General features: G+C 35.5%; 1 protein-coding gene across 8 annotated transcripts in view; it reads right to left on the bottom strand.

Annotated features, from left to right (window-relative positions):
• The window catches only part of LOC149417515 (glutamate-gated chloride channel-like), a 56,489-nt gene that overhangs the window by 9,555 nt on the left and 21,275 nt on the right, over positions 1 to 25,659 (bottom strand). For 3 of the 8 annotated variants that reach the window (XM_089640360.1, XM_089640358.1, XM_089640359.1), the window contains exons 5-10: positions 22,839 to 22,908; positions 21,449 to 21,685; positions 19,596 to 19,730; positions 9,417 to 9,569; positions 8,078 to 8,352; positions 5,825 to 7,412 (exon numbers count right to left, since the gene is read on the bottom strand). In XM_089640360.1, coding sequence (XP_089496486.1) covers positions 7,179 to 7,412; positions 8,078 to 8,352; positions 9,417 to 9,569; positions 19,596 to 19,730; positions 21,449 to 21,685; positions 22,839 to 22,908 — 1,104 coding nt within the window. In that variant the 3' untranslated portion in view covers positions 5,825 to 7,178. Of the gene's footprint in view, positions 1 to 664; positions 778 to 2,530; positions 2,606 to 3,312; positions 3,638 to 5,824; positions 7,413 to 8,077; positions 8,353 to 9,416; positions 9,570 to 19,595; positions 19,731 to 21,448; positions 21,686 to 22,838; positions 22,909 to 25,659 lie in introns of those variants that run through there. The other 5 variants (XM_089640361.1, XM_089640357.1, XM_089640363.1 and 2 more) reach the window with 4 other exon arrangements.

Raw genomic sequence — 25,659 nt, 5'->3', positions numbered from 1 at the left:
AATTTTTAAGTAGTCAAGAAATTGTATTGATAATTGTATTGATAATTTTTAAGTAGTCTTGTGAAAATTTAGTCAAATAATTTTAATCATTTGACGAATGAAAAGTGAGAGTGGCAATCTTTTAGTGGAAATGTACCGATTAAGCGCAAAACATACACCCAGGCGTTGGAAGAGTTTGTTAAAACTGGAATGCTGCGGGGCTTCGACCTACGGCCGTTGGTATTGTTTTTATTCAGGGTAATTAGAGAAGATCAAATAAGAAACGAACTAGAATAATTTCACATCTATCTCTTGATCAAAACTCCAGATCAAAACAGTCGTTCTCAGAAAGCTAGAAGGTTATTAAATCGAAAATGAAGTGTTAATTAGTATTTCACGTAAACTCTATAATGAACTTATTTTATTCCATTCCTGGATCTTTATCATTAGTTACTGGTAACTTTGCTTTTTAGAGCTAGGGTGACCATATTTTGTCTTAACTGGTTTTACCTAATAGCATAATGATAAATCATGTTATGCCCCTGAGGTTTTTCGATTGCTTTAGAATAAATAGCACGAATCTCTATACTTACTGTGCTTTTGTGGCGGCCAAAATTTGGTTGGAATTGATAACCACAGAGTAATTCAGATTGGATAGTTATTACCGGAAATTATTTCAGCCTACCTGTGCCATTGATGCCCGAGGGTCTTATCCTGGCGTCGTATCGTCCTGGACCCAGAATCTGATCCAGAATTTGTTTTTCCTTTTCCCTGAAGTTGATATTTTCATTGTTACATCTAAAATGATTATTAACATAGTGATTTAATTACCGCCTTAAAGACTTTGGCAAATTAGTATCTAAGCCATAGATTGTCCTATATTTATAGATAATATAAACCTAAGGTCGAATTAGCCCTAGCTAGCCTAGAAAATCGAACTTTCTGTTGGGTATATTTTAATTATTTCTGTTGAACATATTACTAAAATCTCAATTTATTTATTTTTTCAATTAATTAATCAAATTCAATAATATAATTATTAAGTTCTGCAAGTATTTTTTTGTTTTTTGTTATTGTTACAGCTTTTTCGGCTTTTAAGGCCATTTTAAAACTGTGGTTTTAGCCACGTTTAGACGACTTATTTATGTGATTCTATTTTACCCCTCTCAATTTAAAATGATTTATTACCGGTTTAACCGATTTACTGATAAAAATAATTGTGACAATAGATTTCATATTCTGTGGGGGTATTTCGAAGTCTGTTTTCCCCGCATTAATGTAATCTTAATTGTTTAATAATGATGTAGCAGCTATAAATAAATGAAATAAATTAACAATAACAAAAACCAAAAATACTTTGCAGAACTTAATAATTATATTATTAAATTTGATTTTTATTAAATTTAAAAAATATAAATGGAGTTCTACGAATTAAACACAAAAACAATAAATACAAATCTCAAACGTTTCTAGAGGAATCCCTCGGGAAGTTCATCATTTAGAAAAATAAAATCTGGTGCTTACCGCTAATTTTATAGAAGAAAAACGTTTTATAAAAATCTCAAACCGTTCTAAATAAAACATTTCAATGGTCAGGTACTGTTTTTATTAATCTCAAATATAAATAACATACATCCGTAGGGATCGTTCTAAAAATAATTATATTACCGTTACGAATTTGTGAGAATTAATTAAAATTTAAGCCTCGAGCAAACCTCCGTTATTTGTCTTGTGTCGCTTTAAAGAGGAAGCGAGCAATTTGATTGTGCACGACATGCACAATGATGGTGCACTTAACATAATAATTCCAAAGAGGAAGAGAGCAATTCGCAAAACTCACAAACATAACTCCAATTGTGATGCTAGTGAGATCATCATACGATGATCAACTTACCACTTTTCTCGAGATACAATTCGCGCCACAGTAATTGGATGATATCTTCTATCTATACATCTATTTAGATTAAAGTATCTGTGTATTTGTGGCGGGCGGGCGGCGTGGATTTGATTTTTATTCAAATCTATAGTTTTATTCCGAGACTTATTAAATTTTGCACACTTAACCTCCAAATATGAGATTACTAAAAACCAGGTGGCAAATATGCTTCTTCAAAGCTTTACACTCAAAAATAAAACGCAGAGATCAAAGTTCAAACCTTGAATCTCAAAACTAAAACCTAAAAGCACACAGCTCAAATATCAAAACTCAAAGTTCAAAGCTACAAAAAAGTCAACCAAATCCTTCAATAAATTTTATATTATCATTACTTATTACCTTTTAATTTATTTTTATTGAAATATAAGTAATATTACATATTTTTTCTCATGTAATATGGCAAATTTGCATTCCAGCATCCTTTTAGCTGATTAGGATATTGAATTACGAAGTGGATGGTAAATAGGAGAAGCCCGAAGAAGACATGGCGCGATCGAGTGAATCAAATAAAAGTAGCTCCGCAACAATCGGCAAGCTTTTATTCCGTATTACTTTTGCAACTATTATCTGTGGAGTTTTGGCTTGACAAATTTTCAATAATATTTTGAGGCTCACCTGACTTGTTGGAATGAACAGTAAAGAAGGGCCAGAAGTAGCCAACATCTGCTGAGGTACTCCGCCATAACAGTCCTACGAGACAATACGAGAAATCTAGTTATATTTGTAGAATAAGATTAAGAAGATAACTAAATATGGAAAAGTTTACTGAATTTAATCTGAAGAGATCGGAAATGAGAAACATTTTTAGATTAAGATCTGTTTCTGATTCTCCATTGATATGTGAACAAATTAACCAGTTTCCCGCTTGTACCTGTAGTTTTCGAACACCATGTATTTACTCAAAAAACATTACAAAACCTTTCAATGAAATTTTATTACAAGGTGATTAAATTCACGAACCGTTGTTTGTATATCATGTCTTGCATTTTCCCTAATTTATTATTTCTCAAAACTCGACGCATTCATTCAAATTGTTTACAAGGAATCAATTTTCATTTTTAATTAGAGATCTAGATTATGCACGGAAAACAAACCAAAAACCAAAAAAATTCTATAGATCATTTGATTAATTTTTGTCGCTTACTCTGTAATTCCGACAAAAAATACTAGTATGAAAACAATTCATAAATATGAAAATTTGAAGTAATATTTTAAATAATACATTACACTAGAAAAATAAAAGAGAAAAACATTATTCCCTCATCTGAGAATTAATCTCGGGAATTGAATTTGAATTTCAGAGAATTTGCTCTAATCAATAAACGATTGCGAATAACTTCAGATCTTAATAAATAATATGTAAAAATAAATTATATTAAAAACTTGGAAAATATTACCTTTATCAATAATTTCAATGTAGAATTAGAGTGTCACCATAGACATATGAATGTGAGTGTCACCAACAAAATCCATCATCAAAAATGAAATCACTTTGATAACACGCGCAAGAATCACAGTATCACCGTACAATGAAATCAAACTTAAACAATGTTGTATTATGAAACTTCAAATTTCGAACTTTAGCACTTTAAATTACATCAAAACTAACGAAAGTCACAGAAGTGAACAATTCACCCACAAACCCATTTGATGTAACTTATCTTTTGGCTAGAATTAAAGGCTACTGACTTACCGACTAGTGTCTACTGAGTAGTGCTTGTAACACAGACTGAGCGGAGTGCTCCGTTAGCAGATAGATTCAATTAATGCAGGGAAAAGCGGAGCAGCGATGTCATCTACATGCATAATTTTGTTGTATGTAATTAAAATTTATTTCCAATTAAAATAGTTCGAAAATTGATAATTAAGGTAATATTAAAAAACCATCTTCATTTTCTACAGAAGTTCTATTTTCAATATTCAATGTACCCACAATATACCGAATGTATAAATAATATTCAATTTAACAAATTTTTAAGGTAAAGCTGTTAAATAATTTACAATTCAATATAACAGAATAATGTTAAAATACCAAAATACCAAAAACATTCAAAATATCTATCTCTATCTAGGTATAACTTACTTTAACAACCTTCCATTAAATATAAAAATTATCTCAAATAACCATGAATTTCAACTAAAATTGTAAATTTTTCATAGACTAAAAGAATATTTGCTTATAGTATAAGAATCCACCTATTAGGTATTATATAAAAAAATCTTAAAATATATTATTAAAAATCTTTTGTTTTTCTTTTTGTTATTATTTTATGAATAACTAATATGATTTTTTAAAATTGGGTTAGAATTCACTCACCAAACAAAGAGCCTTGTCTCCCGGTGAGGAAATGCTATTTTTTTACATTTTAATATTGTATGACATGTAAACATTGTATATTTACTGTCAAACATACAAATATTAAATAATAATAAAAAATTTACAAAATCAACTGTTGGATTGTGTTTGAGCTCGTGGTAGGCAATTATAGTGAATTTAAAGCTCTAGCTTTCATTTTGAATAGTTTGGTTAATTTGGTGTTTCATGAAAATTGTCATTTTCTACGTCAAAAAAGTGCAAATGAAGTAATAATGTTTTGCTTATTTAAGTGGTTTTGCATTTGTGCCAAAGTTTTATATAAGTTTTAAGAACGTTAAATATTCGACAAAATCGGTCTAGTGGTTTTTGAGTCTGTAGGGTACAAACATACATACAGCGCCTTTTATTTAGGTATACAGCTTTGCTTCCTTCTACTCACCAGAAAACAATGACAGCATTATAGTTTTTGGTCATATTTTAATTTAAGGGTCGTCTGTAGGGAAGCTAAACTTTACAGAATAAAGTGTGTCAAGATGTTTTGATTTTTCAATCAACATTGATTTTTTTCAATGTTTTCATGGGATTGGCTAGTGGAGACGAAGGTAAGAAGACTTCTCTCACCCAAGTGAAGCAGAAAAGGACTTGGGTAGATGAGCCACGGACGAGTGGGGAGGAGCGCATCACTCCCATTGGCGATAAACTGACGATAATCTCTGCAACGGTGCATGAGGGGAAAACGCACTTAATAAAGAAGACCGTTTCACCATACAGATAAGCATCGATACAATCAAGAGAGAGCTTGTCAACCTGGTAACGGAAAATGCTGCAGATAATGCCAGAGCCAACGCCTTCAGCGAAGTCTTGAAGGCACAAAGAGGTTTTTCAGATAAGCAGGACTTAAGCGGGACGGACTCAGGCACCGTCGCACCGCGGAATACAAGAGGATTGGAATTTCACATATGCCGACTTACCTTTTTCTCTCTCTCTTGCGCTGGTTCAATACAATGCACTAATTTTCACCAAAATTCACGAGCTCACGATGGCTTTATAAGTTTCGACACGGTGGAACAAGGAATGCTGTTTTATTGTTTAACATTATTTTATATTAGTGTAAGTACTTTGCATACTAAGTGTGAGTGTAGTTGTCCAAAATAAATGTAGCTTTGTTTAAATTCAAATTCAAAAAAACATTTATTGCACAAACATACAGAGTACAAAGGGTACAGCTTAAAGGTACATCCCATTTCTTCCAGCTAATCAATTTAAAGCTATCTAATTCAATAAAAATATTAGAGTCTTGACGTTTGCGGTGAAGGAGGTAACCAAATTTCCTTATAACGCCATTGGGAAAGTGGTGGGGTCTCCTTCAATGGCCTCTTGGGACTTTTGTGCGGTATTCTCATAAAAAAAAAATGGCGACCATTATTCCGCCGTTATACCAAAGACAAAAAAATTGCCTACACTTTAATCTATTGCTTCATTTTTATCGCAGCATTTTTCCAAGTAGGTGATATAAAACAAGGTTTTTATTTCATTTATATTTATTTGAAATGTAGGTTTAAAGTAAAAATAATTAACTCACTTGTCTTAAGCTACGTTGGTTTTGAACCTAGATCAACATAATAAATAAAAAAAACACAAATTTTACAAATAATTTTTTTTTTTATGGAAACATTTTTAGCACTAAACATATTTACGATTAAATAAAAGAAAACAAATAATCTAGATAGCAATCGAAATACCCTTCCAGCGAATTTACCTTGGGAAACTCATAATATGATATATTATTTTTAATTGATTAACTTGCAATAAGTAAATAAAACAAAAATTCGAAAATATAATATTCTTTTGTTTGCCTTGTAATGTATTTGATTTAAAGTACTTGGGAGTTTTACAACCGGCAAGTCGCAATTTATAAGAATTATTGTTGAATCTTTAGCGAGTCACAACGTAAACTATTTTCACAATAATTTGGCCAAAAAAACACATATTTTTTTAATTAAATGGACACAATATTACCAATGATGTACAAAATTGAATTATTGTATGTAAATGTTATAAACCAAAACCACCTCACCGCAGGCCCGGATACTGAATCAAGTTGGCCTCTTATAAAAAAATAAAAGGCCAACTCTTGAGGCGGTTTCGCATAAACTCGATTTTGGCTTCAAAAGTGAAAAAAAGTTACGTGATGAAAATTTATTATTAAAATAAATTACTTTGTTTTTCTAGCTTTGCAGGGAAATGTTGATATTAGTATAGAATTTGATAAGTAATTACTGAACACATTTTGTACATTTTTTTGTGGAAATTCAATATAGAACATCCTATCCAGTACGGAGTTATTTTATCATAGATAATCGAGTATCAAGAAGTGCTCTCAATGAAGAATGATGTTATATAAAAAGTCACTTAAATATAATTAATGTCAGTTAATTAAATCGAGACTTAAAGAATATTGCAACACATGTCAACATTTACCAGTTTTCAAAAACATCTCTATTTTGTGTGCTAATATTGTGTAACATCAATTTAATATCCTCAATACATCGATTACTTATTCATAACGGTTATTTTAGTATAAGGCTCGCGATGCGAGTGTTTAACATACGAGTAGTAGTTATTTATGTATTTTACAGAACATTGAGTGTCTATCATGTATATCTATTCTGTGTACAACATGGAATGGATAAAACAACGTTTGTCGCTGTGATTAGTTTCCCATCTCATGGAGAGGACTTGAAGACAAATACCAAAGAGCCAGTCCCCGATCGGCCACTAATACGGGAGGGAACTGTGTGTGTGGGTGGGTGGTTTGTTTGGAGTGGGTGAAGGCTACAAGGAGGCTAATGAGGCTTAGACCACTCCGTCCGCACGATTGAAGAAGATGAGGACATAGATGATGCAGAGAGAGGCGCACAGTGCCGTCAGCCCTAGCGGCACCCATCAGTTCTCCTCGCCCTCCTCCCTGAAGAGATAGGTGGACCAGTAGACCAAGTTGAAGAGCGCGAATACCAGTGGGAAGGTGATGCGCGAGATGACGTCTATCCTCTTGGAGCGCGTGGGGAACTTGGACAGCCAGATCTTGCAGCAGTTGGGTCTCGGGGGCTGCATGTGTACCTCGCACTGGCGCACCTTCTCGAGCGCCAGCGGGTCCCCGGACTGCCGCATTAGCGGCTTCTGGGGAGTGATGCCCATTACATAATCATAAAGTTACACCCAGATCCAAACCGACCGGGACTAAAGAGTTGTTGCAAAAGTGAACAACTACCGTCCCAAGGACTCTACCATCTTCTACCTCCAGTGAAAATATTTTATCATTTTTTATCACCAAGCAAACTGGGGATTGCGCGGATGTTTTTGATCAAAGTACGAATTTCAGTATATTTTCCAAAATTATATTTGAAAACACTACTTTTTACTGGAGCAGATGGAAACAATGTGGCAAAACAATTAAACTCTTAAACAATTAAATCTACACGTATTTATGCTGACATACTTCTGCTGTGATTTGTAGACATATTGTCCGTGACTATTTATAGTGACATCATGATTCGTTTATCCACTACCATCGGGTGACAAATATATTGTATGGTAAGCAATTCAAAGGTAATCTTAGCTTTGGAATTACTATTTATTTTCCTAGGCATCTTTTGAGAACCACAAAAGCGTAAAATTCCATAGCTAGGAGAGTAGCCGATTCGACGGATCTACCATAGAATGAGGGTTGACTTATGTATGTGATTACAACTAAAATTATTGAAAAGTATACAAAGCCAAACCACGAGTAGAGATGTCGCCATGTTTAAACACACATATAAATACTGTACCGTGTCTGGGCTCACCATTGCAAATGTCGTGTTGCTTTCAGTGTCCATTAGGTCGGATGCGGCGTCCATGCTTTGGGCGCTTTCCATTTCCCGACGCTTCTTCTTCATGTTCTCCCGTTGCATGTCCGACCGGGAGGCGTAGTTCACGAGTGCAAATTCTAACAGGGCGCCAAAGACGAAGGTGAGGCAGACGCCGGTCCAGACGTCGATGGCCTTGATGTAGGATACGGGAGGGAGGGAAGCGTTGATACTGGAAGACTGCATCACCATCGTCAGGACGGTGGTCACACCTGGAATGATTTAACAAACTTTTCATAATTAAATATTCTTTGAGCATTCGAAATCCCCGGTGAACAAGGCTCCTCTACTCCTCGCGGATACTGATATTTTCTGATGCCCGTGAACTGAGATAATATATTTGAATTTTCTTCATCTAATGGTTTCTAGCTGCTATTAAAAATGCCAATCTCGTGTCTGAGCTCATTGAGCGACAGCCTGGGTCATGTTTCCATGTTAATGCTAGCCTTCCACCAACATAATATATTACACCCACAGCGGTTATGCAGTTGTTGAAATCTGTAAGAACTATACGATAGAATAATAAATTGTTTAATGTGAATAAGATTGTCATTATTATTATTTTATAATCGATTTCGTATTTTGAGAGCGTGATATATTTTATTAGCCTGTTTAGATTTTGAACGATACTTTCACAGGAAGAAATTAGAGAGGTGGAGATGAACACGTAAATAGGTACGTTGCCGCCTATGCGTTTAAAAATGCCAACGAATGACTTAAAAAACTACAGAAGAATAACACCTAGATAATTTTGGCTATCCTTCGTCCCGCCGGAGTCGGCGACATCACATTTGAAAAGTTTGTTTGCTTTCTACTGTTTATTTCGTCAAATAGACATAAAAAACACTGCGTGTCTTTGTCGGGAGAAATAAGAGTAATTCGAAAGTTTAATTTCAGAACCAAAGAAAAAAACTGATAATGGGATATATCCGGTTGGAGAACTTGATTTTATTACGTCTTGTTACAAAGCATTTAACCCGGGTCTTGGAAGGTCACTGTTATTGAAACGAAGTTGGCAGGTGGCTCAAATGTTATTATTCAAGTACTTTGAAATTAGTACTTTAGTCGACATCGGAAAAAAATTTAGAAAATGGGATGCACAAAAAGCATTTCTTTTAATCTCACGCTTTTCCAGTAATGTTACTTCTTCCAAAGATTTGAAAAAATCGATTACGTGGAAGAAAAAGATTTTTGGTAGAAGTTGCCATATGGCGATCTGGCGATCATCTACATGTCTGCATTATAAAGAGTTATTATTTCAATCAATAACGCATACCCAGTGATAATCGAGTTGGTACAGCTCCTTGGTCCAGCCAGAAGGACACCCAAGACATGATGACTAACATACAGTAGGGGATGTAGATATGGATCAGGTAGTAACTGAACCTGCGCTTGAACAGCAGGTCGACCTTGAGACAACTGTATTCACCTGGAAACAGAAAGGTATTAATAAAATACTAGCAGTTAAAAACCCGCTTTTTTTGCTGCTAGGCCCTGCGGGCGGCACTTGTTTGGACTTCGCCCAGTTTAAGTGATATTAACAACAGTTACATTTAATAGGTAGATATTAGGTCATTCACCGAGAGTGGGTGAGTATATATTGTAAATAGATTATTACAATATAGCGCCCCTGATGTGATATCTCACAAAAGCGGCGCTATACAAATTGACCAATAAATATAATGTTTCCATTTTATTGCGTACATATGCATTGATATACAACGGGAATAGATAAAATGATGTAATCTTGTTAAACTTGATTTCATTAAAACACAAATAACTTCAATAAAGTGACTTTAAGCAAAGTGTTTTCCTTTTTATTATTTACAAATAACTTTGTTTACATCACTTTATTATATACAACCACTACATGTTTCATGAACGAAGTTCACCTCATCAGGAGTAAGAAATATAGATTACAATTGGAAAGAATAAGTGGAAGGAGGGGGAGAGGTTAGAGTGGGCGGGGTTTATCAGAATTAGTAATTACAATATCGTTAGACGGGAAAAACCAGGTGAGTGGGAAAATAGTTAAAAGAGAGTTTATAAAAAAAATCTTTTTAATTATATCTGCTTTTATATTAACATGTTTTCTAATTTCTAAAAATATAAATTATTTATTTGCGACGCTTTATATCCTGTGTGAAGTATTTTAAGACCTGAAAAACAAATAGCATATAACCATAAAACAATATATTCATAAAACAAATATCATTTAATAACGGTTTTTCTAATAAATAGATAGTTGAAATACTAAATAAAAAAAATAAACATAATCTTTTCAAATGGTATATTTACCCTATTTCTAAAGATAGAAATAAACAATGGCGTAGAATTCTATTTGTGGATAGCAATAAAAACATTCCTGGTACTATTCAACCGGTGTTTTACACTAATAACAAAATAAAGAAATATATTCTTAATAATAAAGATAGCGATAATCAAATAAAAAATCGGGAGTTTATGAACTCAATTGGAATGATTGTAATTTCTTTTACAAAGGTAGCACCAATAGAAACTTTGAAGTCAGAACTAAAGAACATCTCGGAGCTCTAAATGGAAATAGTGAATCTGAGTTTGATCATCTTTTGAATAATGATCACACTTTTGATAAAAATTCAGGTCTTAAAATACTTCACACAGTATATAAAGCATCGCAAATAAATAATTTTGAAATTTTAGAAATAAGAAAACATGTCAATATAAAATCAGATATAATTAAACCCATTAATGCCCACAGGGTCGAAAATGACCCAACCACTTTCAGCTGCTCTCTACTTTTTATTATTTATTCAATTTTGTTTCCCTCTTAAATTATTTCTTGGTTGGTACTTCTGCAAAAGCAATAACATATTTGATACTGCAGTGACATCTGTGGTCACTAAGTGAAAGTTTCTAACTATCGTTGACTGCTATCAGTTTTGCGAGTTGTCATCCTAAGATAAACATGTAAGTACTAATTACTGTATATATGATAATGAAGCGTTTTGCACTTTTTAATCACTCACATAATATGTACATACAATTCAGAATCATTGAAAGTCTTCAATCTTTGCTAGGATTTTATTTATAAATGGTTAAAAATCATCTGGGTCGAAAACGACCCAGTAGGCATATATGTGTTCTTTTCATCCATAACCTAACTTTTCACTGTTTATTATTTTGTCTTCTTTATGAGTCACTAACTAATATATGTATTCCGAATAGGTCAAGAAGGACTCTCACGGCACTGGAGATATTGGAGGAGCTAGACACCTTAGATGACATCCAAGCAAACTCCGTTGATGTATACCTCACTCCGCCCGGCGATGATGGGCCAGAAACTGACGGAGATTCGGGAGATGAAGACGACTGTGATGATCCGAACCGACTAAGCCGGAAACAACTAATGGCTGAGGCAGAAATAGTCTTAGATGATGGTGGCGTGTCGAATGATAATGAAAGTGTAATACCACCTCTAGCTGTCGCGACTGTTACCAACAGCGTATCAACTGATAATAATGGACAAAAACGTTCACCGTTATTCATGGTGGAAGAAAACGAGTGGCGAAGGGAGGTGCTCAACCTGATCAACGGAAATGGGTAGATGGAGATTTGCCGCAAAACCGCACTATCGGCAGGTTAGAGCCTGAGCAACTTGTCAACAGCCTACTGAATGAAGGCAGTCACCCAGCCGATTTTTTTGAATTCTTCATGGATACAAATGTTGTTACCAATATTGTAAAACATTCAGTCAATTATGCAGTTTCTAAGAATTCACCATCCTTTGAGTTGTCTCGTGATGACATGTACACATTTATGGGCATTATTTTTGTAAGCGGATATGTGCCGCTCCCACGCCGAAGAATGTTCTGGGAGTCATAAGACGACGTGCACGACGTTTTAGTTTCGGGTGCAATGCGCCGCAATCGCTTCGAAGAGATCTTTCGATATTTGCACGTTGCGGATAATAATCAATTACCGGAAGGTGACAAGTTCGGCAAAATAAGGCCATTGCTGAATGAGCTGAACGATAATTTTCTGAAATATGCTCCTATCGAGGCGGAGGTATCCATAGACGAGTCTATGATTCCGTACTTGGGGCGTCACGAATGCAAACAATTTATCCGTGGGAAACCAATCCGTTTTGGATTCAAAGGATGGGTTTTGGCCCATTGACTTGGGTATTGCCTCCAAGTTGATTTATATCAAGGGCGTGATGGCTTGAGGGTTCCAGAGATGGGTCTTGGGGAATCTGTGGTTCTAAATTTTGCAAATACATTGAAAAATTCATTCAAAAATTCAAATTTTTCATTATATTTTGATAATTTTTTTACGTCAGCTAAACTTATTTCAAAGCTGGGTGAAATCTGTTTCTTTGGTACTGGTACCGTGAGAGACAATAGAACCGAAAGATGTCCACTTACTGAATCTACAGACATGAAGAAAGCCGAAAGGGGCACCTATGATTATAAACTTGACAAAGTCAACAATATAATAGCTTGCAAGTAGAAGGATAACGCTGTTGTGACGGTCATGTCCAACGAGACGGGTGTTCATCCACTGAAAAAAGCACTGCGTTATAGCGCAAAAGAGAAGAAGAATGTTGAAGTGCCTCAACCGCATATGTTTTCCATGTATAATAGATTCATGGGAGGAGTAGACCAAATGGATAACAGCGTCGCGAAGTACCGCATTGGGATGCGTGGTAAGAAATGGTACATGCCAATTATCATGTGGCTTTTCGATGTCTGTATGAACAATGCTTGGCTGCTTTCAAGGGCGTATGGTCAAAAACTGGACAATTTGGGTTTTCGGCGAGCAGTCGCACAATGCCTAATCATAAAGTATGGTGTTCGACCTGCCGCTTCGGGACCATCTCGGCCGGTGAGCGGTGCATTTAGTGTGCCCGTTGCTGTCAGAACACACAAAGCAGCACATCTTATTATTACCAAGCAGGCTCGAAGAAGATGCGCACTTTGTGCAAGCAAGATTACGAAGGTCTGCATAAAATGCACCGTTGCTCTTCACGATAAATGTTTTGTGCTTCTTCATCAAAAGTAAATAATTTCAAGTTAGATTTAAAACCTATATGAATAAGAAGTAATAATTACTTAATTTATAATTATTGTAATATAAGGAATTGATATTGTATAATACTATTACAGATTACAGTGTCACACACACGTCATTTTTCGCTCTCTTAAAGTAATTGCTTTCCTACAGTTAAAACATCAAATTGTATCATTGAACCTCGCAAAATTTTTCAGTGAACTCACATAAAATTGACTCTTATATAATCTCTACAGTGTTGATGTTAATTTGCTGTGAAACCAATATTATAAAGTCCAGTAAGGTGCAGTTCCGCGTAGCCATATTTAATACTACCTACTAGTGGCAGTGCAGTGCCGTGCGTGCTCTGACAGACATACATACTCAGCTATATTATATCCACTTCATCGCCGGTGCCCGACAATCCAGAGGTGCCCAACCTTTTCAACATGAACTGTTCTAAGTGCCAACTTACTATTACCGACGGCATCACGTGTTACTCCTGCAGTAAGCAGTTTCATTACGAATGCGGAGGAACATCTGAAACTACATTCAGAAAGGCTAATAACGAGAAAAGAAGAAGCTGGCGCTGCACTACATGCAAAACTTCACTCCAATCATCCGCTACGTCAACCAACCCAATAGAAGATGTAATGGTAGAAATCAAAAAAATATCTTCTGAACTTGCCTCTCTCAAAACACTTAATAAGCAAGTCAAGGAAGACATGTCAGAACTGAAAAAATCTGTGGACTTCAACAACTCAAAATTGGATGACTTTTCCAATAGATTCCAAGCTTTCGAACAGTCAATGAGCAAAGTAGACTTTCTGGAACAAGAAGTTTCCTCCCTTAAATCGACCATCAAACAAATACAAGAAGATTCCAACAAAAGGGAGCAATGGATGAGACTACAGAATGTCGAAATAAAAGGAATACCTCAAGATAACAATGAAAACATTCCAAACATTCTATCAGAGATGGCAAACAAACTTGGCTTACACAACTTTAAAACTAACGAAATTGAGTTCGCCACCAGAGTCTCGGCGAAAGACCCACTTCATTCCAAATTAATCAAACCAATAATTGTTAAATTTACCACCCGCTCGCGTAAAAATGAATTCATCACCGAAATTCGACGAAGGAAAGGAATAAGCACGAAGGACCTGAATTACCCTGGTGACGATAGAAAAATCTATGTCGACGACCATCTGACTAGTTCTAACAAAAACCTCCTTTTTCGGGCCAAGGGTATTGCCAAGGAGAAGGGATTCCAGTTCACGTGGATAAAAAACACCAGGATATTTGTGAGAAAAAATCCCACTTCGCCTCCCATACCAATTTTCAAGGAAGAGGACCTAAAGAAAATAGCCTGAGTCGATCTGCATTCTCTTCGCGTCGTAAAATGGATTTTTCATATACTCATGTGTCTCCCCATACATTTCCCCCCTCTTTTTATCCACTCCTATTACACTCACCCTCCCTCTACCATTTCACCCTCTCCCACAAACTTTCTAATTCTTTTCTAAATCAGTCAACACTTCTCAAGAACCAACCTGGAATACATTTTACCGCATGTTGGCGACCCCTTGCACTCCCGACAATCAGACCTACTCGACGGACAATCGCGGTCTCACACACACTAATTATATTCTCCGCCGTGGTAAGCAAATTACCGTATACTCATTTGTCAACAAATATTTCACTCAAATATAAACTGAATAGTATTATTAACCGCTCTTACCTCAAATATGGATATCTACCTCCATCTAATTATATCAACATCAGAATAATATTATCACTAGCCGAGCCAGAGATGCGTATTACAAGATTTTTATACCATTATTATTTTAAACTACTTTATGCACCCATACCAAGAAGTTATTGTGTTAGATGTACTTACTTTGTAAAACTGCATGACCACTATAACCGAACTCACTTATTGAAGTTATCATTTATATGTATAACTTACCGCCTACTCACTAATATTTATTCGAATACTCCCCATGTCTTTAGCAATATATCACCAGAACTGTAGAGGTCTTCGTACCAAGACTACGACGATCCTTCAAAATACCTTTTCAAACGATTACGATTTAATTGCCCTCACAGAATCATGGCTCACCAAAGGTATCGGAGACGAAGAACTTTTCGATCCTCGATACTATGTATATCGTAGAGACCGCGATTACGCTTCCACTGGTCAGCGTCTTGGCGGTGGTGTAGTGATAGCTATTAAACAGGAGCTGATCAGCGTCGCCAGACCAGAATGGACTTCTTGTGCTGAAGACATTTGGGTCACCATTCGCACCAATACTACACCTCACAGTTTGGTCCATATATGTTGCGTGTACATCCCCGGAGGGACTCAACATCAATATTTAATCGAAAATTTCCTGAACATGTTATCAGACGTAGTATCAAATAACCCCAATGATTCTTTTATTATCTTAGGTGACTTTAATCTTCCTGAAATTTCATGGATCCAAACTACGCCATCTGCTCACTATGCAGCTAGTAATTACTCTACTCACGTTAGTAATTACTTCGTAGACTGTATGCATTTTCTGAACCTCTCTCAATATAACGGTGAACTAAACTCAAGCGGTCATATCCTAGATCTGATTCTGTCAAATCTACTAATCTCCGTCGAATCTAATGACGACCCGCTAGTTCCCGAAGATGAACATCATAAAGCTCTATCCATTAGTGTGCCATTTCAGGAAACTCCTTCATTGACAAATGCGAAAAGAAAAGTTTTTCTATATAATCGTGGAGACTACGATTCAATTAATTTCGCCCTTGAACAAGCTGACTGGGCTTCCATTTTTTCTACCTCTCAAATAGAACCAGCGCTTGACGGTTTCTATACGTTTTTGAAATACCTCATAAATCTTCATATTCCTCACAAACTTTCGTGGAACTCGAAATATCCTCCTTGGTACAGTGCTGCCCTTATTAAGGTAACTAAGGAAAAATCAAAATACTTTAGCAAATATAAAAAACACAAGAACCAGGCTGACTATGACGCATTTTCCCTGCTTCGTAAACGGCACAAAGACTTATGTCGGAAAAGCAAATCCCGTTTCTTGAGTAATATTGAAAACAATATTTCCTCAAACCCTAAAAACTTCTGGAGCCACGTCAAATCTTCTAACGCATCCCAAGGTGTCCCAAAATGTATGTATTTTGGAGAGCTGAAAGCCAATAATGGAACGGAAATTGCAAATTTATTTTCAAAATATTTCAGTTCAGTTTTCAGTAAACCCTCCGATCCACTTACCCTTGATCCAACTGACGTCGGGAACCATACATCCAATATAAGCAATATTGAGGTGACACGAGAAATTGTCTTAAAATACCTTAAGGAAATTGATACTCGCAAAGGTGCCGGTCCTGACGAAATACCTTCAATCTTTATCAAACAATGTGCACACAATCTAGCCTTACCCCTTTCTTTAATTTTCAACCGTTCCCTAACCGATTGCACTGTCCCTGTTATATGGAAATCTGCTTATGTGTCTCCTATTTTCAAAAATGGCAAAAAAACAGACGTTAAAAACTACAGGCCAATCTCCAAACTTTGTATATTTAACAAAAATTTTGAAAAAATAGTCTATGACCAACTATATTCTGCTCTTAAGCCCAGCCTGAATACGACCCAACACGGTTTCATTAGTGGTAAATCTACAACCACAAATCTTTTAACCTTCACAGAGTACCTGCAGGATAATTTGGATAACAGAATACAAGTGGACACTGTCTATACTGACTATAGTAAGGCGTTTGACAAGGTCGATCACTCAACCTTGTTGAACAAGCTTTTGAAGATTGGAATTCACGGCAATCTTTATCGTTGGCTCTCTTCTTATATCTCCAACCGTAGTCAAATAGTAGTGGTTGCTGGATTTAAATCCGACTCTGTTGCTGTAACATCGGGAGTTCCTCAAGGCAGCCTGTTAGGACCGTTACTATTTAATATCTATATCAATGATATTGGTCACTGCTTTTTACACTCGCAGACCATCCTATATGCAGATGACATGAAAATCTTCTCACCTATAAAATCAATCGAAGACTGTCACAAGCTGCAAAAGGATTTACAACGTTTAAACGCGTATGTTAATGCCCATTGTCTGGAATTAAATATATCCAAATGCTTCATCGTACGCTTTACTAGAAACAAAAACATATTTATACACGAATACTCAATTAATCATCAACCTTTATCTACCAAATCAGAAATTAAGGACCTTGGGGTTATACTTGATAGTAAACTGAATTTCAATAAACATATTGACCACGTAGTCACTAACGCATCTTCTATGCTGGGTTTCATAATACGTTCCTGTAAACAATTCAAAGACATTGCTACTTTCAAAACACTGTATTTCTCATACGCTCGTAGTATCCTTGAATACGCATCACAAGTGTGGAACCCAGGCTATGCAATACATAAAAATAGAATTTAAAGTGTTCAAAATAGATTTTTAAGGTACCTTAATTTCCGCTCTTTTCGATCTCATATCAGTAATGAAGACTCTGCAAAGTTCTTCAATATACAGACGTTAACTTTCCGAAGAAATGTAGCAGATTTGGTAATGTTATTCAAAATTACACACAATTTAATCGATAGTCCTGATCTTCTTCAACGCCTATTATTCCATGTTCCCAATCGCAACAGCAGACAGTCGCTTACTTTTAATCTCCCTCATTGTAAGACAAATTCCAAACAAAACTCATTTATCTACAGATCCACACAATTTTTTAACTTAAATTATAACCATATTGACATATTTAACTCGACTTTACGCGACATAAAACAAAAACTCAATAATCAACAAAACTCAAACTAGAAGTTCAATTCCTATATATTACCGTCCTTTGCCTCTTAATCCTTATCCTATATTTCCCCCTCCTCCCCCCCACCATCCTTTATTTTAATATTTTTAATTTTTACCTAACTAAACAAGAAATTAATTTAAGAGAACATCTCTATGCCATTGTACACCATTGTAACACCATTAACTATTCATCAGTGGAAAGTTCATAATTGGCATAATTAATAATATTATTATTGTATCATTATATAATTACAGATTTGCTGTCAACTTTTCCAAATAAATAAATAAATAAATAAGTAACATATGTTTCACATTGTAATAAAGATTAAAAAAAAAGAATTGTATACTTCATATGCCCACTGGGTCGTTTTCGACCCATTGATTATTTAAGGAACCGATCTAAAAAAAGAAAATTCCAGAAATTACTTTGCTTGTATAAAAATAGTGAGCAAGTTCCCAAAGTTTCATTCAATTTAGAGTCAAAAATAGTTGTGGGCATTAATGGGTTAATATGCATATTTAAATATTCGCGCCAGTCATTTGCTTCGTTCTTATACCGCCAGAGGGGCAGAGTGGTCGAATTTTGCCTGCAGACCCCCTATTCGGGATTTACCGAAATATACGATTTGAATTCGACCAATGAGAGGGCCTAGATCGTCCAGACGCTAGCGTAATAATAACATCAGATTAACAAAAACTACTTTTTAGTTGGAGCTTTCGAGTTGGAACTTAAAGATTTAAAGCAGATCCACGGAAGAATCTATAAGCAACAAATTTTAGATTTTTCCTGATAACTTGACAGTACTTGAACACGGGCCCAAGTATTAGTAAATAACCCTTTTGGTAAATTATGTACTGGTGGCACTGGAAGTGTCATAAGGGGATCATTGGCTATTAGATTAGAGGAATTCGGTAAGTAATTTAAGTAATCAGTAATCAATTTGGGAGGAGGGTATGGGTACCACCGCCCCGGAAACCATTTATTGGATAACCAACACTTCTACCTTAGGTAACCTCAAGTGGTTCGCTGCGCTTGGTTACTTAGGGTGCTCGGTTTTATCGGGTTAGGTGTGTTGAGGCCTTGGTGGACCCCTCCAGCTGGACTCTCTCGACCCATCGCTTTATACCGCAGCAAGGGGGATGATTCATACTTCCGTCTTTCTCGGATACACTGACCGCTAGATTCCTACCTACCTCTCATACTTTTTCCTTCCCAGAACTTCCTCCGCATAGCATACTTAAAGATGACATAGGCCCTGAGGGATATTACTTTTTTAGTCCATTTATTTATTATTTTCGTAATAAAAATATATTTGTTATTTACGTTGTAAGAAAATATATATTGCTATATTAGTCGAGGAATTCGCTAAGCCTACTAATAAATTATTTGTAAATTTTTTTGTGGTCCCATGGCTTTAGGGAACTTTTTGTTGAGCGGGGATTATATGTGGCCTGTACAAATTGAACAAACAAACAAACTTCTTCGATCTTATCCTGTCTCTTACTAAAAAAATACATATCCATTAGTAAGGTAAAGTAACGATTCACGGAAAAAAAATTATTACTTAGTTTGTACTTTGTACCTGTGTTGGTTTTGCTGTTGCAATAGTCCGTCAATAACTTCTCCAGTGTAAATCTGGGGAGAAGAAGATTCTTCACTACTTGCACTGGATCACCCTCATTCCACAAGAATATAATATCATTAGTCGTCCATCTGTCTGAAAAGAGCATTAAAAATATGCAAGTAATAATAATAGTAATATGAGTTTTCTTTCTCTAGTATGGTGGTGTGGTGTATGCAATCCGCAATTGCACAACCGATTAAATAAATGAGCATAAATATAAATGAAAAGTAACCGCACATATGTACGAACTATGGAGTTGTACTGTTTTTGAGGCTATCCCTAAGACGAAGGGAGGCGAAACATGGAAGCGCTGGGATAGCGCGGGAGTACAAATGACATAAACGCATTTATTGCATTGTTTTCTTTGTTGGTTATATGTTGTATGAGGCGTGTTAATACCTAGAATATAGGTAAACGGCATTTTCAAAATATAGAAATAAGAACATTTAAAATACGATAAAATTAACGGAATTTTTGACATTTTACTATCTTCTGATGCGAGTGAGTGTGTACGAGCGAAACGTTTCGACACCTAATTTCTGCTACTAAGCAGTAAGCGCAGCTTCTATGCTTTGTAGAAATGAAACAAAGGCTTAAAGTGTAATTAAAATAGGTTTTTGTTATTTTTCGCCTCCTTAGCCTCGAAGCACTGGTCCATCGGCCAAACCTCGATATATCACGAACATCTCCATATATCAAAATTCATTGAACGGTTTCTAAACTTTGATTATTTGAATCGTCACAAAGGATATATGCCTTCACTCTAATTTCCTTTGTTGAAAATGGTGATTTGTTAACTTGATGGATCCTCCGCTCCTTGCGGTCCCCCGCTGTCTAATAATATTTCTATAAACCCCAACAATCTGGACGCCTGTGATATATATTTTTTTTATTTATTTATTTTTATCTTTTTTTTTATTGCACAAAAGATAGATTATCCAATTACTGTACAATTCTCAATTTGGCAATCTTAACACCTATGAAGATAATTATTATACAAAAAAAACTTTAGGCTATTTAAAGAAGAATTATATATATATATATAGTGCTTCTGAGATTTCATTCAATAGCACCACTCCTCTTGTCATGCTATGTTGTGCTAGAATATCTGTTCTGCCGTATGGTATTTTGAATAAGTCGTGTTGACGACTACGGCTGAAGTTTTCGGGCACGTATAAACCATAGCATTCCAAGAGGAACGGGCTATCAATGTAGTTATGGATTATGTTAAAACTAAGTATTGCAAGATTTGCATGACGTCTAGTTTCCAAGCTAAATCTATTTGTTGCCTCAAGTAAGTCCACATGGTGCATGAACCTTGGATAAGTTCCACGCATCCGCATATAGACATACCTGAGGAATTTTTTCTGGATTTGTTCCAGCATATTAATATACTTAGTTTGGTGCGGAGTCCACACACCACTTGCATACTCCAGCTTACTTCGTATGACGCCATCAAACATGGCTATCATTGCATCGGGGTCGTGAAATTGTTTACATGTTCTGGTGATAAACCCCAGGAGTTTGTAGCATGCTGTAGTAAGTCGTGATATGTGGTCCGAGAATGTTAGTTTGGGATCAAAGACGATACCGAGATCTTTATAGCTATTGACTCGGCATAATTTTTTCTCTTTAATGGTGTAATCAAAAACTACGGGCTTCTGAGAGCGGGTATATGTCATTGTTACGCATTTTTTTATATTAAATTCTAATTTGTTTTTATCTGACCATTCTGCTATAGCATCAAGGTCAGATTGCATTTTTAAGCAGTCTTCGTAAATTTGAAAAGTTTAAGAAAAATTAACACTAACAACTGGTCATCCTCAGACTGCAGATCTGCCTGTCCAGCGGGTACATTTGCAGGTTCATGGGGCAGGAGAGGGTGAGCGAGATGCGCGTGGTGTACAGCACGGAGCCGAAGGGGAAGATGAGGATGTAGAAATTGGGCATGATAATATTGTGGAAGTGGCCCTCCTTCTCATTGGAGAAGAACAGATCGGGCATCCATACCCTGTTCGCCTCTGTCAGGGTCAGGTATTTCAGACCACCTGGGGAAGAAGCAGAGCAAATACTTTATTATTTTACCTTCTTACATCAGATTATAAAATCGCAGTGTAAATATTAAGCGGCGCGTAAAGTCGGAATAGTGTAAAACTTGATATATTATCACGGCGTAGGCTTAGTTAAAATGGCCTTACGCCGAGATTTTGATGGGTTTAAATATACCAACGCTGAACCGGCGCATAAGAATCTAATAAGAAATACTGAAAGTATTTTGTTTGTGATATGAGGTTCAATAAATTATATCCGGTACGAGCGCAGTAATGCAACACTTGATAATACTGCGTACTTAATTCAAGAAGCACCGATCCTGATATGCTGATGAGTACGGCGCGGTATTATTTTTTCAAATCATATATCAATGGGTAACCGAAGAATTTCAACCAGCGATTCATGAGCATATTTGGAGTTGTAATATAAGTAGTAAATTATCTAACGTTGGGCCCCAGTGTAAGGGTTACCAAGCTTTGAATATAAGTAGATCGACTTATATTCAAAGCATCAGAGTTGCATCAGAGGTTCTACCCCTGAGCAGTACCTCAGGCTAGCTCGTATAATAGCGTGTGTCGATTCTCTCTCGGGGCGTGGAGTCAGCTGTCAGTTCCTGCTACAATAACTCAGAACGGGACAAGGTGTTCAGTTCATTAAAGACTAGGGAGTCAGGTCACATTTTTAACTCCAAACAATGTCAGGAATCACTGGTTAAAGTAAGTCAAGTACGTACCCTGTATACAGTGCTGCTGAAACGAGGCGGACTGCTTATTACGTGACACGCTAGGCCGTACCCAATTGTTTATTAAAAAAAATCATCGGACAGCAAAATGACATCTATTATTTTCACTCCAAATATGCTCAGGAGTTGCTGTTTAAAATCGAAGTAAGAGTAGGGATTTTGAAAAAACTTGTCGAAGAAACTTACAACTCAAAAGTTAACGCTGATTCGAGCTCCGTTTCAGCTATCTATCAATTTTTGTTTAGTAAGAAGTATAACAATATAGACTTGAAATCAGCGTTTAACTGGGACCTATCAAATGTAAAAAAAAACAAAATGGCGCTGATTGCCCATTTGATGACAAATGTACAGCAGAATTTTTGCGAAACACACAAGTCTTAGTGATTAATTAATGCATTTTCACTTACCTCCAAAATCGTCAAACTTCAGTCTTTTATCTACCCATTGTTCCCTGAATGTCAACTGGACGCTGTATTCCTATAAGTTTACAAATATATGAACAAAAACAACCATTACAAATTAATAATAATTTCGGTTCTAACTAATAAGCATGTGAAAATAGTGCTTGATTGAGGATCTGAAAAATGTAGCTTATTTTACTATGAGTAAGTAAAAAATAAAAAAATAAAAACAAATATCAATGTTGTGGATTATGTACATTTTTTTTGTGGAAAATAAATATGCAAAAGATTTTAAAAAAATTGAATTTTATTAGTGTCACAAATCCACTGCACTTTTTGAAATGTGATTTAATATTATTCCTTTTAAACATTTAAAATTTTTCAGGCAGAATTTTGTTGGGATAATTTGAGGTTTAACATTATCTGCACTGTTGAAGGCACGGTTTTGGAGAATCCGGTTGGCGCGTTGTTATCAATTACAGCAATGCAAACAATTCGTAGTGTTTATTTCAACACAAATTTTTTAGCTTCTGAAATAACAATATGCATGTTGTAAGTAGATAAACTTGTTTGAGATTTACCAATACGTGGTTTGACTATATATGTATATGTACGTAGATATCTGACGACTAACAAAAATACATTATCTCATATCGTTAACTTGGTTATATTTAACTGATAGACATTGTATCATATTATGTCAACATTGTATGAAAGCTTGCTTTTTGCCCGGAGAACGGTAAACCTGTCAGATTTTCGGAATGGCAGCTGTTTAAACCGTGTATCAAATCTACTCTGATTCAGCTGAAAACTATTAGTGTCGATTTTTTCGAGATCGATAGCATAAAATATTTTTATTTAATTTGTGATTCAGTTTTAAAAGCTCAATAGCCCACAAGTGAAGTAGCATCATTGATGGCTAAAAATAATAATATACATATAAAATGAGATAAAAAGAATTTTGCATTCTCAGACTATAAAAATATTACCATTCGGTATTTCGGCTACTGGCATTATACCCAGCTCTCTCATTAAAAATTTAGGCGTATTAGATCTATCAAAAAAATTATATATTTAAAATGCAAAAATCAGTCATATTTAATACATGTAGAATGTAGAATAACGAAAGATTTTTTAAATATAGGCACAGTAGGATTTATATGCCCTGTTAGGAGTTCTACCGAGCCGAACCCTCTGATATGAAAATATCTGGAGTCGGTGAATTATTTTCCCATTTGATCTCTGGTGAGTTAACGTGTTGTTCTTCTATTGTTTTGTATTTATTTTGCTTATATAATGCACTTGCATAATGTTGATTGACTAGATGATCATTTGTGGGAAAGTGTGTGAAAGGGTTCAGTTTTTCCTATGGGGAAGATTTAACCCGAACATAAAATCGGAAAATAAAAAGGATTGGACCGATGACAGTTCCTAGTGGTATGCCAAAAGATGAGGTTTTGGGTTCACTTAGGGTATTATTGATTTTGACATATTGAAATCTCTCTTTTAGATACCTTTGGAACCGTGGTAGCACTATTCCGTCCAATCGAATATGCTTTATTTTCTCAGTGAGTTTTGAGTGTGATACGCTATCAAATGCTTCTCGTAGATCAATGAAGATTCCAAGACACTTTTCTCCATTATCTAACTTTTGCATTATTGTTGATGTTAATTTAGCAATCGCATCCTGTGTACTGAGATTGTCCCTAAATCCTAACTGGTTTGGGCTCATTATCTTCTTATCTTTTATGTAGTTGTTGAGTTGTTTTTTGACAATTTTTTCATAGATTTTTGCTATGTTTGATGTGAGTGCTATAGAACGATAGTTAGAAATGTTTTTTTCGTCAACAGATTTAAAAACAGGGGTCAAAATAGTCTTCCTTTCACAGTTTTGATGCACACTGGAAAACGGATGAACGGAAAAATGATGTCCCGTCATAATAAGGGTATCAGTATGGACGTAGATAATACAATAATTTAAAAAAATTATATCACGGTGCATAAACACTAACTAATGTGTTTTTGGCCTGTCATAAAGATACTGTAATACATTTTGTACATTAGTGGGATGACTAGTTTAGATATATCTTGAAGCTTTAGTTGTTTTATTGTTGTGATAAGTGTATTTTCAACGGCTGAGGTTGTTTGATTAATCAGTTTAGTTTTTCGAGGAATGATGCAAGTACAGTTCTTTGGGCGGATAAGGATATCCACTTTTCGATTTTAAAAAGAACCGACATAATAATAAACTCTCGGTTATAAAAAAAATAATGGGATATAGGTACACAAATAAATAAGTCATATTCCTTCATCATTTTAAACAAAATATATGTATGGCAAATTCTCAATCAGACATCCTACCTTAGTTATTAGCTTAACAAAACAGAAGCACAAACAGAGACGCAGTTAGTGGAACGAGTCTACCCCTAGTACAAGTAATATCCACCTATTTAATATCCGGTACCATCACGGCCCTTCTGCACATATCCAAACCAGTGGTTGCCTTTGGCATATGGCAATTTCGTGGACTTATGTATATATGTGTACAGTTTTTCATGCGATTGATGATAAAAGTTTTGTAAAATTAAAACATCGATTTAGAAAAGTATAGATACGGAACCTGGGTAATCCCAAGAGATGAATATATATTACAGAAGAAAGTTTTTCGACTGCTAAATAAAATCAATATAGGCAATCTGGAAAAGTCTAGTTTCTCGATCGATATGCTTTATTGACATGTCGCGAGGTTTATGCGTATGCAGTGTACGGAAAAACGATGCCGGAGCTGGATGGATGGATATCCCTAGGGTCGGGGCTGAACGGGTTC

Source organism: Hesperophylax consimilis, chromosome 15 (genome assembly GCF_061612785.1).
Source record: "Hesperophylax consimilis isolate HC1 chromosome 15, BYU_Hcon_1.0, whole genome shotgun sequence".
Taxonomy (NCBI): Eukaryota; Metazoa; Arthropoda; class Insecta; order Trichoptera; family Limnephilidae; genus Hesperophylax; species Hesperophylax consimilis.
This window is presented reverse-complemented; position numbering and strand designations above follow the sequence as displayed.